The sequence below is a fragment of the Eleutherodactylus coqui genome, chromosome 6, assembly GCF_035609145.1.
Source record: "Eleutherodactylus coqui strain aEleCoq1 chromosome 6, aEleCoq1.hap1, whole genome shotgun sequence".
Lineage (NCBI taxonomy): Eukaryota > Metazoa > Chordata > Amphibia > Anura > Eleutherodactylidae > Eleutherodactylus > Eleutherodactylus coqui.
Genome location: NC_089842.1, coordinates 88,051,355 through 88,070,693, shown reverse-complemented (window position 1 = coordinate 88,070,693; position 19,339 = coordinate 88,051,355). Strand labels below are relative to the sequence as shown.

General features: G+C 49.7%; 1 protein-coding gene across 1 annotated transcript in view; it reads right to left on the bottom strand.

Moving 5' to 3' along the window:
* The window catches only part of ERF (ETS2 repressor factor), a 48,571-nt gene extending 47,890 nt beyond the window's left edge, over positions 1-681 (bottom strand). Inside the window, exon 1 of the mRNA XM_066607139.1 lies at positions 566-681. Within this exon, the coding sequence (XP_066463236.1) occupies positions 566-590 (25 nt within the window). The 5' untranslated portion in view covers positions 591-681. The remainder of the gene's footprint in view (positions 1-565) is intronic.
* Between the last annotated feature and the right edge of the window lie 18,658 nt (positions 682-19,339).

Below are 19,339 nucleotides of genomic sequence, written 5' to 3'. Positions count from 1 at the left end.
GGAAGGGAGGCTAGAAACAGATCACACCCGTAAGGGGATCCTTGACAATACCTCTGGTTAAACGAGAAGAAAAAAAAAAAATGTGCGCGGAACCACAATTGGAAACCGCGACAAAAAAATGCCACGTGTGAATGCAAACTAACATTGCAAAATCGTAGCTGGTTGGAGCTGCAGTACTAGACGGGCAACTTATCCCCCTAAGGGGAGCTACACGATATACAAGCCAGTGTCGGGGAACTACGGAGTGCTGACCCCCTATACAAAGTATCACTAGAGTGCAGCAGTACTGACAACACCGCCGCAGGACACCAGTCACACTACATCACAGTAACCGCAGCCGCACGGACACACGGCATGACCGGCACTACACACCGGGGTCTGCGCCGCCGCCACAACACAAGTGCACGAAGTCTGACCCGCTGCACCAGGAGCGCACAATCACAGTCAGCACGCTGTCAGCCACACATCACTGCGGGACAAAGTTGTGCAGCAACAAGTGCGGTGAGGGCGCCATGTGGCCGGCTCTCACACTTGCCGGAGTTGTACGACTTGTTGTTGCGGTTACCTGGCTCGGCGGCCGGGGTCTTCATGGCTGTGTCCCACTGACTGCTGCTGCTCTCCGCTCGGTGCCTGGCTCCGGTGTGAGTCGTCGTCTCCTCCTCCCGCTCGGGCCCCGGGCTCTCCTCCTCCTCCTCCCCCCCGCTCACATTACACCCGCGGGACGCCCACGCCGTGGGGAGCCGCCCCCTCATGACGTCAGCCAGCACTCAGTGTCGCCATGGAGACATTCCCCCTCCTCACCGACGCGCCGTACACGTCCTGTGACGGAGAACTGGGGGAGTATGTGTAGTGCCGGCTGGTGTGAGGGGGACATGTTACATGTGTAGTGCCGGCTGGTGTGAGGGGGACATGTTACATGTGTAGTGCCGGCTGGTGTGAGGGGGGACATGTTACATGTGTAGTGCCGGCTGGTGTGAGGGGGACATGTTACATGTGTAGTGCCGGCTGGTGTGAGGGGGACATGTTACATGTGTAGTGCCGGCTGGTGTGAGGGGGACATGTTACATGTGTAGTGCCGGCTGGTGTGAGGGGGGACATGTTACATGTGTAGTGCCGGCTGGTGTGAGGGGGACATGTTACATGTGTAGTGCCGGCTGGTGTGAGGGGGACATGTTACATGTGTAGTGCCGGCTGGTGTGAGGGGGACATGTTACATGTGTAGTGCCGGCTGGTGTGAGGGGGACATGTTACATGTGTAGTGCCGGCTGGTGTGAGGGGTACATGTTACATGTGTAGTGCCGGCTGGTGTGAGGGAGACATGTTACATGTGCAGTGCCAGCTGGTGGGAGGGGGTCACATGTTACATGTGTAGTATCGGCTGGTGTGAGGGGGACATGTTACATGTGTAGTGCCGGCTGCTGCTGGCGTGAGGGGTGACATGTTACATGTGTAGTGCCGGCTAGTGTGAGGGGGACATGTTACATGTGTAGTGCTGGCTGGTGTGAGGGGTGACATGTTACATGTGTAGTGCCGGCTAGTGTGAGGGGGACATGTTACATGTGTAGTGCTGGCTGGTGTGAGGGGTGACATGTTACATGTGTAGTGCCGGCTGATGTGAGGGGTGACATGTTACATGTGTAGTGCCGGCTGGTGTGAGGGGTGACATGTTACATGCGTAGTGCCGGCTGGTGTGAGGGGGACATGTTACATGTGTAGTATCGGCTGGTGTGAGGGGGACATGTTACATGTGTAGTGCCGGCTGCTGCTGGCGTGAGGGGTGACATGTTACATGTGTAGTGCCGGCTAGTGTGAGGGGGACATGTTACATGTGTAGTGCTGGCTGGTGTGAGGGGTGACATGTTACATGTGTAGTGCCGGCTGATGTGAGGGGTGACATGTTACATGTGTAGTGCCGGCTGGTGTGAGGGGTGACATGTTACATGTGTAGTGCCGGCTGGTGTGAGGGGGACATGTTACATGTGTAGTGCCGGCTGGTGTGAGGGGGGACATGTTACATGTGTAGTGCCGGCTGGTGTGAGGGGGACATGTTACATGTGTAGTGCCGGCTGGTGTGAGGGGTACATGTTACATGTGTAGTGCCGGCTGGTGTGAGGGGTACATGTTACATGTGTAGTGCCGGCTGGTGTGAGGGGGACATGTTACATGTGTAGTGCCGGCTGGTGTGAGGGGGATATGTTACATGTGTAGTGCCGGCTGGTGTGAGGGGGACATGTTACATGTGTAGTATCGGCTGGTGTGAGGGGGACATGTTACATGTGTAGTATCGGCTGGTGTGAGGGGGACATGTTACATGTGTAGTGCTGGCTGGTGTGAGGGGTGACATGTTACATGTGTAGTGCTGGCTGATGTGAGGGGTGACATGTTACATGTGTAGTGCTGGCTGATGTGAGGGGTGACATGTTACATGTGTAGTGCCGGCTGGTGTGAGGGGGGACGTGTTACATGTGTAGTGCCGGCTGGTGTGAGGGGGGACGTGTTACATGTGTAGTGCCGGCTGGTGTGAGGGGGGACGTGTTACATGTGTAGTGCCGGCTGGTGTGAGGGGGGACGTGTTACATGTGTAGTGCCGGCTGGTGTGAGGGGGGAAGTGTTACATGTGTAGTGCCGGCTGGTGTGAGGGGGGACGTGTTACATGTGTAGTGCCGGCTGGTGTGAGGGGGACGTGTTACATGTGTAGTGCCGGCTGGTGTGAGGGGGGACGTGTTACATGTGTAGTGCCGGCTGGTGTGAGGGGGGACGTGTTACATGTGTAGTGCCGGCTGGTGTGAGGGGGGACGTGTTACATGTGTAGTGCCGGCTGGTGTGAGGGGGGACGTGTTACATGTGTAGTGCCGGCTGGTGTGAGGGGGGACGTGTTACATGTGTAGTGCCGGCTGGTGTGAGGTGGTCACATGTTACATGTGTAGTTCCGGCTGGTGTGAGGGGGACGTGTTACATGTGTAGTGCCGGCTGGTGTGAGGGGGGACATGTTACATGTGTAGTGCCGGCTGGTGTGAGGGGGGACATGTTACATGTGTAGTGCCGGCTGGTGTGAGGGGGGACATGTTACATCTGTAGTGCCGGCTGGTGTGAGGAGGGACATGTTACATGTGTAGTGCCGGCTGGTGTGAGGAGGGACATGTTACATGTGTAGTACCGGCTGGTGTGAGGGGGGACATGTTACATGTGTAGTGCCGGCTGGTGTGAGGGGGGACATGTTACATGTGTAGTGCCGGCTGGTGTGAGGGGGGACATGTTACATGTGTAGTGCCGGCTGGTGTGAGGGGGACATGTTACATGTGTAGTGCCGGCTGGTGTGAGGGGTGACATGTTACATGTGTAGTGCCGGCTGGTGTGAGGGGGACATGTTACATGTGTAGTGCCGGCTGGTGTGAGGGGGACATGTTACATGTGTAGTGCCGGCTGGTGTGAGGGGTACATGTTACATGTGTAGTGCCGGCTGGTGTGAGGGGGACATGTTACATGTGTAGTGCCGTCTGGTGTGAGGGGGACATGTTACATGTGTAGTGCCGGCTGGTGTGAGGGGGACATGTTACATGTGTAGTGCCGGCTGGTGTGAGGGGGACATGTTACATGTGTAGTGCCGGCTGGTGTGAGGGGTGACATGTTACATGTGTCGTGTCGGCTGTTGCTGGCGTGAGCGGTGACATGTTACATGTGTAATGCCAGGTGGTGTGAGGGGGACATGTTACATGTGTAGTGCCGGCTGGTGTGAGGGGGACATGTTACATGTGTAGTGCCGGCTGCTGCTGGCGTGAGGGGTGACATGTTACATGTGTAGTGCCAGGTGGTGTCAGGGGGACATGTTACATGTGTTGTGCCGGTTGGTGTGAGGGGTGATATGTTACATGTGTAGTGCCGGCTGGTGTGAGCGGTGACATGTTACATGTGTAGTGCAGGCTGGTGTGAGGGGTGACATGTTACATGGGTAGTATCGGCTGGTGTGACGGGGACATGTTACATGTGCAGTGCCAGCTGGTGTGAGGGGGGTCACATGTTACATGTGTAGTATCGGCTGGTGTGAGGGGGACATGTTACATGTGTAGTGCCGGCTGCTGCTGGCGTGAGGGGTGACATGTTGCATGTGTAGTACTGGCTGGTGTGAGGGGGGGCATGTTACATGTGTAGTATCAGCTGGTGTGAGGGTGACATGTTATATGTGTAGTGCCGACTGGTGTCAGGGGTGACATGTTACTTGTGTAGTGCCGGTTGGTGTGGGGGTGACATGCTACATGTGTAGTGCCGACTGCTGTGGGGGTGACATGTTACATGTGTAGTGCCTGCTGGTGTGAGGGGTGACATGTTACATGCGTAGTGCCGGCTGGTGTGACGGGTGACATGTTACATGCGTAGTGCCGGCTGGTGTGAGGGGTGACATGTTACATGTCTAGTGTCGGCTGCTGCTGGTGTGAGGGGGGACATGTTACATGTGTAGTACTGGCTGCTGTTGGTGTGAGGGGGGACATGTTACATGTGTAGTATCGGCTGGTGTGGGGGTGACATGTTACATGTGTAGTGCCGACTGGTGTGAGGGGGACATGTTACATGTGTAGTGCTGGCTGGTGTGAGGAGGGACATGTTACATGTGTAGTGCCTGCTGGAGTGAGGGGTGACATTAACATGTGTAGTGCCTGCTGGAGTGAGGGGTGACATGTTACATGTGTAGTGCCTGCTGGTTTGAGGGGTGACATGTTACATGTGTAGTGCTGGCTGGTGTGAGGGGTGACATGTTACATGTGTAGTGCTGGCTGGTGTGAGGGGTAACATGTTACATGCGTAGTGCTGGCTGATGTGAGGGGTGACATGTCACATGCGTAGTGCTGGCTGGTGTGAGGGGTGACATGTTACATGCGTAGTGCTGGCTGATGTGAGGGGTGACATGTTACATGCGTAGTGCTGGCTGGTGTGAGGGGTGACATGTTACATGCGTACTGCCGGCTGGTGTGAGGGGTGACATGTTACATGCGTACTGCCGGCTGGTGTGAGGGGTGACATGTTACATGCGTACTGCCGGCTGGTGTGAGGGGTGACATGTTACATGCGTACTGCTGGCTGGTGTGAGGGGTGACATGTGACATGCGTACTGCCGGCTGGTGTGAGGGCTGACATGTTACATGTGTAGTGTCGGCTGCTGCTGGTGTGAGGGGTGACATGTTACATGTGTAGTGCCGGCTGCTGCCCGTGTGAAGGGTTACATGTAGTACAGGTTGCTAACATATTATATGGTTCCTAGTACTAGTGGTTAAGGTATTATGTGTGTAGTACCGTCTGTTGGTATGAGCAGTGGCATGTTATATATGTGTAGTAGAGGCTGCTGAGTTATGTGTTTGTAGTAATGGCTGCTGGTGTGAGGGGTGACATATGTGTAGTGCAGACAGCTAACACATTATACATGTATAGTACTGGCTGCTTACATATATGTGGGTAATGCTGGCATGAGGGTTGGCATGTTATAATGTGTGTAGTACATGCAGCTAACATAGTATATGTATGTAGTATCTGCTGGTGTGAGAGGTGAAATAGTATATGTGTAGTTCCAGCTGCTGGCGTGTTATGTGTGTGTAGAAATAACATGTTATACACTGAATGGCCGCTTTATTAGAGCCCCCCAACTAGAAACATGTTGGACCTCCTTTGGCCAATTCTTTACACTAGATGGTTGTCCTCAATCGCACCATGGTAACACGAGCGCCATGCGTACCAACCATACCTCTTACCCCTAAAATAAAGGACGCTGACACGGTTCACGTGGAAGATAAAGGCTGTGGATTTTATTAAGCGGTTACTTACATGAAGTGGGAGGTGAAGGGGATGAAAAAGCCCACCAAACTGCTTCAGTGACTAGACCCCACTAATTACATACTACAACAAGGGGGGAAGCGCTCATGTCTATTGCACACACGGATTCCACTGCTGAGTCCCGCAGACATAGAGAGAAAAAGACGTTTCCTTACCTGTCCTGATCTAGCACAGGTCTCCTCTGTGCCGGCCGGTTCTTCTTTCCTCAGCATGGCAGATGCGTCTGGCCAACGTGCCGGGGATGCGCAGTGCATTAAAAAAAAAATCTCCTGCTTACCCACGAATTCGCGGCAAGTCTACAGTGACAGCCATGGCTGTGCCGCGGATCAGACGGCTTCCATTGACTTCAGTGGAAGCCGCCCCTGCAGGATCCGCAGAAAAATGGTGCATGCTGCGATTTCTTCCTGTGTGTGTGGTCCACGTGCCGGGGAAAAATTACATCCGCATGCTTTTAACTGTTTTGCGGATGCTAAATTCATCCCTATGGGCGGCTTGATTCGCGGATCTCCCGCGCCGGCACCACAAATCAAATCCGCCTGTGGACATTGGGCCTAAGTGAAGGGCGCTGCTGCTCTGAGGTCAGGTGACTAGACTGACTCCACCAGCTTTTTAAGGCCGCACAATCCCACTGCCTTAGCCTCCAACCAATCTGCACTGATGCACAAAACAGCGCGTTTGCTACACCGGCCCACCCAAAGCTCAAACCAGCTCCCCGGCCACCAATTTTGACTTGCCCATGAACCTTAACCCATTGTCCACCAAACCCAACCAACACTAGCTACAACACCCGGGCCCTGTGTTACCATTGGGGGCCCCACATTATACACACTTTGGCCCCTCGTCATTCTTGGTATACTCTTGACACTGTGGCCTCGGCTAGTCTAGCACCAATCACCATGCTTTGTTTGAAGTTGCTCAGATCACTCATTTTTCCCATTCTAGTACACCTTCACACTGAAGTTGCTCCACGTAAACACAGCTGATGTTATGCTTCAGTCCGGGGTCACGGATCTCATTTTCATAGAGGGAAGCTCCAACTATGAAAGGGACTGAAACTATGTGTATCTAGTACAGTCTGCCAATGTGAGGGGTGACAATCCCGTGTGTCTGTTATACATGGTGCCGGTATAAGGGGTGACATCCCGTGTGTAGCCCATGCTGCTGGTGTGAGGGGTGACATTACATATGTGTGTAGTACAGGCTGCTGGTGTGAGGGGTGACATCCCGTGTGTAGCCTATGCTGCTGGTGTGAGGGGTGACATTACATATGTGTGTAGTACAGGCTGCTGGTGTGAGGGGTGACATCCCGTGTGTAGCCTAGGCTGCTGGTGTGAGGGGTGACATTACATATGTGTGTAGTACAGGCTGCTGGTGTGAGAGGTGACATCCCGTGTGTAGCCTAGGCTGCCGTTGTGAGGGGTGACATTACATATGTGTGTAGTACAGGCTGCTGGTGTGAGGGGTGACATTACATATGTGTGTAGTACAGGCTGCTGGTGTGAGGGGTGACATCCCGTGTGTAGCCTAGGCTGCTGGTGTGAGGGGTGACATTACATATGTGTGTAGTACAGGCTGCTGGTGTGAGAGGTGACATCCCGTGTGTAGCCTAGGCTGCTGGTGTGAGGGGTGACATTACATATGTGTGTAGTACAGGCTGCTGGTGTGAGAGGTGACATCCCGTGTGTAGCCTAGGCTGCCGTTGTGAGGGGTGACATTACATATGTGTGTAGTACAGGCTGCTGGTGTGAGGGGTGACATTACATATGTGTGTAGTACAGGCTGCTGGTGTGAGGGGTGACATCTTGTGTGTAGCCTAGGCTGCCGTTGTGAGGGGTGACATTACATATGTGTGTAGTACAGGCTGCTGGTGTGAGGGGTGACATTACATATGTGTGTAGTACAGGCTGCTGGTGTGAGGGGTGACATCCTGTGTGTATGGTTCACCAATATTTAGGGCTTCAGACCTAATATTCACCTTTGGAAGCTAATAAGAGGGGCGTCATGCTGTGCCAGCAGTATAGTGCCTTCTATATGAGGAGATGGGTAATGTGAAGCTTGTATTGGGCAGCTGCCAGGAGGGCGGATGACAGAAAAATCACATTATAGACATACTCTAGTAAGTCAAGGCTTTTTGGCACAAGATGGAAGACAAGTTCTGATTTGCCATACATATAATTGGTATTGATGCCAACAATCCAACCATTTGCCTCTTGGGTCAAGTGATGAAATTTCTTAACAAGTTGTGCCAAATGCACTTACTTCTTAGCTATGGCGCCATTCCTGACCCACCAGCCACTGGGTTTTCCCCACCACTTCATGTTGTAATTCCAATGACACATCGTACCCGCAGCAGCGGCAGGACTCAGTGCTTGTATTTCAAGGGTTGTATTCTGCAGCATAAACAGATATGCTGTAGATTTAGAATCCACAGCATTTTTTAAAAACGCTGCGGCTTCATTGCAGAAAGCTCCAGCACCATGTGAAGAAACTTTCTGCAATCTCCACATAACTTGTACTGTAAGCGCTGCGGAATTTTAACAGCAGAAAACCTGCAGCGCTTACTGCCTGTGTTATACTGCCTAATAGTGCGCCATGCAACTGTTTCTACATAGCAGTCATTCTAAGGCCCAATGTCAACGGGCAGATCTGATTTGCGGAATCCGCACAGAAGAGCCACAGATCAAGCACCCATAGGGACACATGGGCGTCCGTAAGTGAAATAAAACATGCAGATTTGATTTGCAAACCTTTTGGTCTGGAAAGAAAATCGCAGCATGCTCCATTTCACTGCGGATCCCGCACGGACGGCTTCCATTGCAGTGAATGGAAGCTGTCCGATCCGCGGCCCATCCACAATCTAACTCCAGTGTGCATGCGCGGCGGCGTGCCAGCCGGTGCTTCCGCACACATCCACAGAAAAGAGAAGACCCGGATGGGTAAGTAGAAGTCCCGCAGTGTCCTTGGCCACGGGCAGGTTCGGATTCCACTGCGGGCTCATGCATGCAGAGTCTGATTGGCCCGTGGATATGAGGCCTAAAACACACCAGGCATGATGCCATACTACTGAACAAAAATAGAGATGACTTAAAGGGGTATTCCTTGCACAAAATGGAAATTCTGAAAATGCTGAACTCTAGGAGGTACAGCTAAGTAACTGCAACCTGTGCCTTTGGTTTGCCTCTTTAAACCTTTTTCTTCATCTTGCGCTGCCTCCCATATGCTTCTGTGTTTACACGCATTCCTCTCCCCATAAACACAGCAGCAGACTGTTACCTGCAACTTCCAGCATTCGAAGGACGAAGGGTCACATGACAGAAAATAAAGTAGTTGACCAGGTGCAGTGAACCTACTACAAAATGACTTCTTGTGATGATGTACATTAGATTTTATAATGTTAATCTGTGCTCGGAATACCCCTTTAAGAACTACGTGTGCTGGGGACAAGGGATGGACAGAAATCTGGGCGGCTGTGAAATAATGGTCCTCGGCCCCACTAACTATGCAGCTATGATACACCTGACTTGGATTCATAAAATGCATTTAAGGAGCAGCACTGATCACTTATATTGCATTGAGTGCTCACAATAGCCAGATGCTGTGGGCACTAAAGGCCCATTTAGACACAACGATTATCGCTCAAAATTTGCTAAAAAGCCATCTTTGTGCGATAATTGCTGCGTGTAAATGTGCCCATCTTTCAGTTTTTTGCTGATCAATGGATTTCAGTGTGGTCTGACATCCATCGTTCAGCAGAACAGCTGATAAGATGGACCGCATGCTGTGTTCTGCCTGGGAACTGCTGATAATAGCTGATTGCATTGTCTCAGCTGTAATCAGCATGACAGAACAAGGAGAACAGCGGGTGGCTCACACACTACTAATTGGTACTAATAGGCATTAGTACCAATTAGTAGATTATGCAAAATGATCGCTCAAAAGCCACCTTTTGAGCGATCATCTTTGGTCTAAATGCACCTAGGGCTTATTTACACGAGCGTATATTGGCCGGCCGATATACGCTTCCATCTTAGCAGTCCCCCCTTCACTCCCACTTACCGTCCCTCGGCCTCTCTCCTCCCCTCCGAGCAGTTTCCAATGAGAGTGGGTGGGGCTAAGCTCCCTTTCCACCCCTTGTCCGTAGCCAGCAATGGGAGTGGGCGGGACAAAGTGGAGATTAGCCCCGCCCCTGTCTCACCCCCTCCGATTGCAAACGCTGGAGTGGAGGAGAGAGGTAGAGAGCCGGTGAGCGGGACGGAAGAAGGGGGTACTGCTCAGATAGAAGCGTATATCTGCCGGCGGTGAAAACTAGTATTGTTACAGGAAGTATAATCTTTGTTCTGCTTTACAATTTTCCAGTGTAATTGTCTCTTGCTGGTCCTTACAGGAATTAAAGGAGATCAAACCTGTAAAAATTTGGCCGAGAAGAACAGGCATGTTGCAGATTTTCAAACCCACAGCATGCTAATTATGTTCAGGACATGTTGCTTACTTTCACAGCCGATTTTACCAATTCAGTGTACGTTGTCCTAGCAAAAGTAATTGAACACCTGAGCAAGAATCAAAAGCAGTATTTATTTACATATGTTAGTACTTAGTGGGGCTCCATAATGACATTGGATAATCTCAAGAGATGAGTGAGCACGCTCAGATAAGCCAGTTACTCGAGCGAGCCTCGCTCTTCTCGAGTAACTGCATTCATGTCCGAGCGTGCTCGGGGAGAGAGGGGGGGGTGGTGGGGGGGAGAGAGAGATCTCTCTCACTCTCTCCTCCGCTATGCCCTGCTGCCCCCCCCCCCCCCCCCGAGCACGCTCGGACATGAATGCAGTTACTTGAGAAGAGCGAGGCTCGTTCGAGTAACTGGCTTATCCGAGCGTGCTCGCTCATCTCTAATAATCTCCTTAACATTTGATACACTTCAGCTGGAATTTTTCCTCCATTCATCCTGCAAATGTCTGGTAAGTTCTCTCGACCTAGATGGACGCTGTTCATATTTCCTGCCCCGATGTTTGTTTATTCAAAAGATCCTCAGTAAGGTTCAGGTCAGGACTCTGTGCAGCCAGTCCAATCGTGGAACATCCATATCCTCAAACCATCGTAAAACAGCGTTGGATTTGTGACAAGGCGCGTTTGTCTTGTTGGATGTATGGCTGACCATTCCCAGAGTATTGTCACATTGTTGGCAGCACATTATTGACTAGAATGTCAAGATTCACCCCCATGTTCATGGTTCTTGCCACTACACTCTATGGCCCAAGACCATGCCATTTAAAACATCCCCTGACCATAACGGAACTTCCGCCGTGCCTAACTGTTGGTATTACACGCTCAGTCAAAAGCCGTTTCTCAGGGATCCTCCACACCTACTGTGTTTCCCCGAAAATAAGACAGTGTCTTATATTAATTTTTGTTTAAAAAGGTTTAACTTTTTTACATGTATAGCTGCCTGGACACTATTTAAATTGACTTTTTAAAGTAACTTAGCAGGGCTTAATTTTGGAGTAGGGCTTATATTTCAAGCATCCTCAAAAAGCCTGAAAAATTATTTTGCATCCTCAAAAATTCTAGAAAATCATGCTATGTCTTATTTTCAGGGTATGTCTTATTTTCAGGGAAACAGGGTAGGTACATCCGTCTGATTTGAAGATGGAGTAGCACGATTTCTCACTTCATAGAAAGTTCTTTAATTATTCTTAATCGTCCAATGACGACGCTCCTTGCACCATTGTTGATGGGCCGATGTATTGCACTTGATCATGGACGGCTTGTGTGTAGCAGCATAAGGCCGCCTGCACACGAGCGTTCCGGATTCCGCTAGCGGATTTTCACGCGCGTATGGTACCTAAATGTGCTTGCGGATAGGTGCGGATGCGTGAAAAATCACGCGCGGATATACGCGGATGTGTTGTGGAAAAAAACGCGCCGAAAAACCAGCAGACACCCCTTATCGTAAACCCAACCCCTAGATAACTGCCCATTCCTTGGAAAACAGCTTTAAAACCAACACCCAGACTCCGTTTTGTCCCTCTTGCTTGTGCGAGCACCGTTAAATTATTCTGGCAACATGCTTTCACCCGGTGAGCAGATGTCTTTGTGGGCATGGTTGATCCATGTAACTTTTTTCGGGCGCTTCTCCAGCGTGACTTTATTTCAGTCACTGCAAAAAAATTCACAAGAGGAATTCATTACTACAGATTTTGCATTCTTACATCCTGCATTGGCAAGAAATACTACCTATCTCCCTCTACAAATTTGCCTGTGAAGCTCTGTGCTGTGTGTTGGGACGCCTCCTACCATGCCTACTTCCTGTAGTCATAGCAACCAGTGACTGCAGCTGCACTGCGGATGTACTGCGTGAAAAAACGCACCCATTCACTTGTATTGGAGGCTTCACGCGCAGAATCCGACCCAAATTAGAACAGGTCGCAGATTTTTTCACGCGCGTTAAAAAACGCGATACAAATCCGTCCGTCTGGGGACAACTGCGGATCCTCATAGGAGTATATTGGCTGCGGTCTGGGGCAGATAATGTGCCTAAAATAACGCGCTGGAAATTCCGTTCGTGTGCAGGCACCCTAACTCGTATATCCAATAACATGCACTTTCCATCACAAACTATGGCTGACACCTCCAAGAGTGTGCAAAATACGGAAATGTGAATGAACCCATTGAAATCAATGGGTTCTAATGTCTGTGTATTGCCCCCGCAAATACACCCATGTGAAGCCAGTGATGATGAGAGTCGATCAGTGAATCCAGCATTTTTCTGCCTGGGCTGTGGGCTGCATTCACACGAACGTATATCGGCTCGGTTTTCACGCCGAGCCGATATATGTCGTCCTCATCTGCAGGGGGGGGGGGGATGGAAGAGCCAGGAGCAGGAACTGAGCTCCCGCCCCCTCACTGCCTCCTCTCCACCCCTCTGCACTATTTGCAATGAAAGGAGGCGGGACAGGGGCGGGGCTAGGTTCTGAGAATTAGCCCCACCTCTCCCCATTGCAAATAGTGCAGAGGGGGCGGGAGCTCAGTTCCTGCTCCTGGCTCTTCCATCCTCCCCCCCCCCCTGCAGATGAGGACTACGTATATCGGCCCAGCGTGAAAACCGAGCCGATATATGTTCGTGTGAATGCAGCCTTACAGAGACCGATTCAGACTCTATTATGGAACGACCAATCAATAATACAATCGCTCGTCCCCATAGAGCTGGCGTTGGTCGACTGCACATCTCCTTCTTCACATGGCGGGATGTGCAGCTGACCAGCTAGCAGTTCTATGGTAAGATTAGCTGACAGAGAAGGATCTGCTCGTTTATCGGCTAATCATTTATCCTTTTACACAGCCCAACAATCAGGCAAAGGAACATTGATGTGCACATTCTTGCCTCATAATAGGGCTGTGTGGAGGGCTCCTAAAAGGGCTTTCTCACCAAAACCTTCTAACCTGTACCCACAGGATACGGAATAAATATCGGATCCCCAGAACAGCATCTCTGAAAGCCCTATGAGAAAGTAGTGGTGGTGTGCGTGCAAGACCACCACTCCATTCACTTCTATGGGACTTGAGCTTTTTTCACACGACCGTATTTCCTTTTCACGCTGACCGCATCGCAGCCAAAAAACGTGTGAAAAGGAAATAGCCACAATCAAGTCCAGAGCTAAATTAGAGTTTTTTGGTCCATTCACACAGGCTGCTGCGGTGTATTAGCAAAAATATACGCTGCAGCGCAGAAATCCCATGGTCAGCAGAATTCCTCGGAATGACTTCTAATGGATAAATAGACACAGCTAAACTCCGTCCTCCTCCCTTTTTTTCAGTTCCCATAGAAGTCTATGGGAGCTTCCAGCTTATTTCAGGCAAAAGATAGAACAAGACCTATCTTTTCCAGCGGCATATAAAAGTCCTGTTTTTTCTGGCGGGATTTTTTCATGTGGCTAAACATCGCTGATCTGCAATGAACAGACTGGCAGTCAAGCATATACAGCACTGCTCAAGTCACATGGGGCGCTGTTCTCAGGATTGCTGATAGTCCCAGCGGCCAATTCAATAGCGGATAATTCTCTTTGGTGGTAAAACTCCTCTAATATATGCTACATTTCCTATAGTACACTGCAGTATCTAATGCAAGAACATAGAGATAAGGAAAGGACCAACACTGCCCGGCCAGGATGAAGTGTGATTAACGCAAAAGGCCGTTGTCTGTCTGTATGTCATGAGACTCAGCTCTGAGCTTCGATGGGATCCATGTGATTTTATGGATATTTGGTAAAGAGACCCCTTTTGAAGAATTGGTGGGTCCGCAACAGAGGTGTAACTTGAAGCTCCTGGGCCCCAATGCAAAATCTAGAACGGGGCCCCCAACTATAATGCTTTATTCATAGTACTGGGCTCCCTATATGGAGAAGAGAGGCCTAATGGACCCCCCAAGGTTCCTGGGCCCGGGTGCAACCGCATCCCCTGCACCCTCTTATAGTTACGCCCCTGGTCCGCAATCCTTCTCTTTGGAATACGACACTGCAGCGTCGACGTCTCTTCTGTCAGTGATAACTAAAGTTCCAGTCATTTTAGGTAATACTCGTACATCAATAAATTCTCCCATTACAGGACAATTCTGTGATCTGTCATTGAGCAGGCGGCAGAGCTCCTGGGAACATCCAAGGTCAACGCTGTTTTATTAAATCAAAGAGGTTATCCACCTAAATGTATTTTTAGACAAATCTAAAGCCTGAGATATGGGAAGGCCTGACGGCTGCCAACCTGCTTCCCCAGTCTCTGCTGTACGCCCAGGGTCAATAGAGACTTCAGGGGAGTCACATCTGACAGTCTGGTTGCTGCGGACGCACTGCCTAACTATTACAGTCTATTCAGTTGTGTTGTTAGGCAGCAAGTCCTTAGCAACCAGTCTGTCGCAGATTACTTGGGTCTCCTGTTCGGTGTAGAATTTTTGCATTGAAGGCAGAGAACATAGAGGCGAGCGCGGCAGTTCTCAGCGACTCATATGGGAGACAGAGAAATTGTTGGGTTTTTGCTTTTAGACTGCCTTCACACTTAGGCCTCCTGCAGACAGGCGGAAATTCCGCGGCGGGATTTCCTGCAGAATTTCTGCCCGTGCCCGCTGCCATAGGATTGCATTACATAATGCAGCCGGCACATAGAAGAGCGGAGGAGACGCGGGAGCAGGTGAGCCGCGCTGGTCACTGCAGGGGCACGGGTCGGATCCTGCTACGAGAATTCTCACAGCGGGATCCGACCCGGCCGTCTGCAGGTGGCCTTAGTGAATCTGAAGCAGAAAGCCTGCAGCAAATATGCTGGAAATCCGCAACTAAATGTTACGGATTTTGCAGCTGATTTTCTTGCGGACCTGCCATTGGTTTTAACCCTTGTATTTCAAGGGTTGGAATCCGCAGCATAAATAGACAAGCTGAGGATTTAGAAAAACGCTCCATGTAAGGCCTCGTTCACACGACCATGGTTTTTAGCGTAGTATAGGTGCGTAAAGAAGTCAAAACATGGCCCCGCTCTCTCTCTCCCTACCATGAGGATCCCCGAGGGATATCCCCATAGTGCAGGGAGAGAGGGGGTGGAGCTACAGGGGATCCCCAAGGGATATCCCCTTAGTGCAGAGGAAGGGGCGGGACTAGGGGTTGAGGGCAGGGCTAGAGGTCTCCTCCCTGGGATTTCCCTATTGCAAGTTGAGGGGGGGGAGACTAGAGGGCAGATCCCTCTAGCCCCGCCTCTGCTCTCAGAGAAGCCCTCTTTCCCTGCCTCCCTCTCTCTCCCCGCTATGGGGAACCCGATGCTGGGGAAAGAGGTGGAGGGAGTCTCCTACTGATCTCAATGCTGGAGAATTGCCGAGCAGCGAGGCTGGAGGAATTCCCCGCTGCTTAAAGTGAGACGTTTAACCCTTTCTAATCCACTGTCTGACCTCTAAAGACATTATGATTTAAGGCTGTACAGCTCTGATGTTGGAGGACGTCCGCCGGGGCTCTCTTACAGTATTGCCAGCCTCCCTGCGTGTCACCTCATACAGTACTGGCTTTCGCCAGCATATAGCGCAAATTTTAAATGTCCCGCTGTAAACTGTTCTTCTCCGTGGGAATTTAAGGGAACCCTGCAGTGACTAATAGGAGTTTACAGCAGGACATTTAAAATGTGCTTATGAGTGTAGCAGCGCTGCTGCAATCCTCCTAATGACTTCTAATCTTCTTTTCAGTGCGTTGAATACAGCTGAACTCCAGCTCCCATAGAAGTCTATGGAAACTCCCGCACATCACGCACTAAACACAGGTCAGGTCCTATCTTTTCACACACCACAGACCTTAGATATGAGCTTTGCAGTCGCATGTCCTATCTTTGTTATATGCAAGTTTTTTGCGCGTCTAAGATTCTTTTATCTAAACGCTTCTATAAGAAACCATTGGTTCTATTAGACGTGATTTTTTTCATGCGCCTATTATGTGTGGAAACGATGCCCATGTGAATGAGGCCTAAAGGAGATTTTGGAAATCTCCTCAATATGGCTTGTACTGGAAATGCTACAGAATTTCTGTAGCAAAATCCGCTGTGGAAGTTCTGCAGCATCTGTGCCATATGTGAAGGGTGTATTCACACCGGCAGTTTTGTTTAGCTTTTTGCTATGCAGTTTTTGAAGCCAAAACTAGAAGTGGATTCAAAAAGAGAAATTGTATCCATCGTTATTCTTTCTCTCCTTTTATGATCCTCACCTGGTTTTGGCTTTAAAGGAGATGTCCCGAGGCAGCAAGTGGGGTTATACACTTCTGTATGGCCATAATAATGCACTTTGTAATATACATTGTGCATTAATTATGAGCCATACAGAAGTTATAAAAAGTTTTTTACTTACCTGCTCCGTTGCTAGCGTCCTGGTCTCCATGGTGCCGACTAATTTTTGGCCTCCGATGGCCAAATTAGCCGCGCTTGCGCAGTCCGGGTCTTCTGCTGTTCTCTATGGGGCTCCGTGTAGCTCCGTGTAGCTCCGCCCCGTCACGTGCCGATTCCAGCCAATCAGGAGGCTGGAATCGGCAGTGGACCGCACAGAAGAGCTGCGGTCCACGAAGATAGAGGATCCCGGCGGCCATCTTCAGCGGTAAGTATTGAAGTCACCGGACCGCCGGGATTCAGGTAAGCGCTGTGCGGGTGGTTTTTTTAACCCCTGCATCGGGGTTGTCTCGCGCCGAACGGGGGGGGGGGTTTAAAAAAAAAAAAACCCGTTTCGGCGCGGGACATCTCCTTTAAATCCACATTAAAACACCTGCATTTGTGAACGTTCCCTTACCTTCACATACTGATGAAGGGCTTATTCACACGTCCGTATATCAGCCGGGTTTTCACGCCCGGCCGATATACGGTGTCCCTTATTTCTGCTGGGGGAGGAGGTGGACTGAGCCGGGAGCAGTGCACTGATCTCTCGCCCCCTTACCACTGTTTACAATGGGGGGACGGAGGCGGGGTTAAGTTCTGTCAGAGCACTGCTCCTGGCCCGCCTCCTCCCCTGAAGAAAGGGACACTGTATATCGGCCGGGCGTGAAAACCCGGCCTATATACGGACATGTGAATAAGCCCTAGGGTCAATCATCTGAACATCAGAACACTACCAATCATAGTTGTACCATCACTATTAACAGACACGCTGATGTTTTGTTACATTTCTGGTCTTTGTAAATGGACCCTATAGCGCTGTCAGCTGAGCTATTTGTTCTGTTTACAAAAAACTGAAATATTTAAGTTTTTTTTTAAACCCTTTGAGATCATTGAGGGAAAAAATTTAAACTGTTTAATTCCGTTTTATTTCCATTTCTCATCTCCACAAACGTAACCGAGAAACGGAAATGGTGCGCTTTATTGTTGGTAAAGAAATTAGATTGCAAGCTTCTCTGCACGGGTAATTCCAACCAGTGCTTTCTTTCTATTTGAAGTGGAGGGATTTTTGGGACTTACTAAAGGGTAGACTTCAGAATCATGCCAGGAGTGTAAAACCCCTGTGCGAGGGGTCAGAGGTCATGCACCAGGAAATGACCAGGCTCCAGTAATATTATCCAACAATAATAGCACATTCCATGACATTCCCTTCATGTGCAGACAGCTGGGGGGTGAAGGAAGGACTCCTACTTACAAAGAAGAAAACCCTTGTCTATCAACACCATGCATTAACCCTTCATGCAGGGCAGAGGAGAAGCCTTGCTGTCATCCAAGCAGGCCATAGGTGCCGTATCACACTGTGCAGTTACTAACATGCCAGATTCTGAAAGAGCCGAAGAGGGACAATAAAAGTTAGTATAAACGTATAAACATTTACTGCATTCCACCTCTGTCCATATATAACCAGTGAAACTAAATATGTTGTGTCTAGTTGGCAGATGGTCAGAGGAGAAGGCTGTAGAAAATGTTACTTGGATCAGAAGAGGTTTGCTAAGAAAAAAAGGGTTTTTATTGGTGTGAATTACCTGGAATTGTTCAAACTGTTCCTGAATGTTTAAAGGGAAATCCATACTAAATTATCTTCTTACCTCTCACTATATCAGAAGATGTTATTGTGGGGGAATTAGAGCTCCAGATTCACAGATGGAGGTGGGGAATCGTATTAACGAGGCTCTACACGGGACCAATCTCATAAGGGCCCGACAGTCATCCCAATGATATATGGCTCCTGTGCTTTCATTCAGTGGTTGGAGATAGAGTCTGCTGAAGATCCTTTTGTCTGCCCATCCCTATTCACTATGAACAGGCAGTCCGTTGATGATGGCTGCCTGTTTACATTGAATTAGAACCCACTCACTAGACACTGTACTTGAGTGAGCTGAAATGAAGCAACCAGTGACTACATAAAATAGTAACTTGGAAAACCATTTTAACATGGATTTCCTCTTTAGGCCCCCTGTCCACGGGCGTAGCGATATCCCGCAGCAGAACTCCGCTGCGGGAGCTGCCACCTGGGAGCAGGTGAGAGCTGACAGCTCTCCGCGCTGAGCCTATCTGACATAGCAACGTTATGGAAAACTTCAGACAGCGTGATTCGCCGGCGAATCATCGCCCTTAGACAGGAGCCCTTATAGGGGAATTTTATTTATTATGCATTTCATTTTATGTATTTATTATATGTATGTATGTATGTCATTTTATGTATTTTATGCATTTATTATATGTATGTCATTTTATGTATTTTATGCATTTATTATATGTATGTCATTTTATGTATTTATTAGGCAAGTGTCATACAACCGGATTTGAATTGCGTATTCCACAAGTGTTTGATCCGCGGTAATACGTAGTTCAATCAAATGCATTGAATTACACAGTACTGCTCACATTAGAGTGTCAGAATTGCGTTATCCACTCACGGAAAATAGAGCGCAGCATTGTTCTCTATGGATGCGGATATGTCCACAGCCCATACGCAATTTAATTGCGTATAAGCTGCGGGTATCCGCGTCATCGTTAAGTGATGGCGTGGGAAATATGAACAAGAAAAAGCTGTGCTGCGCAAGACTGACTGCGTGAGTACGTG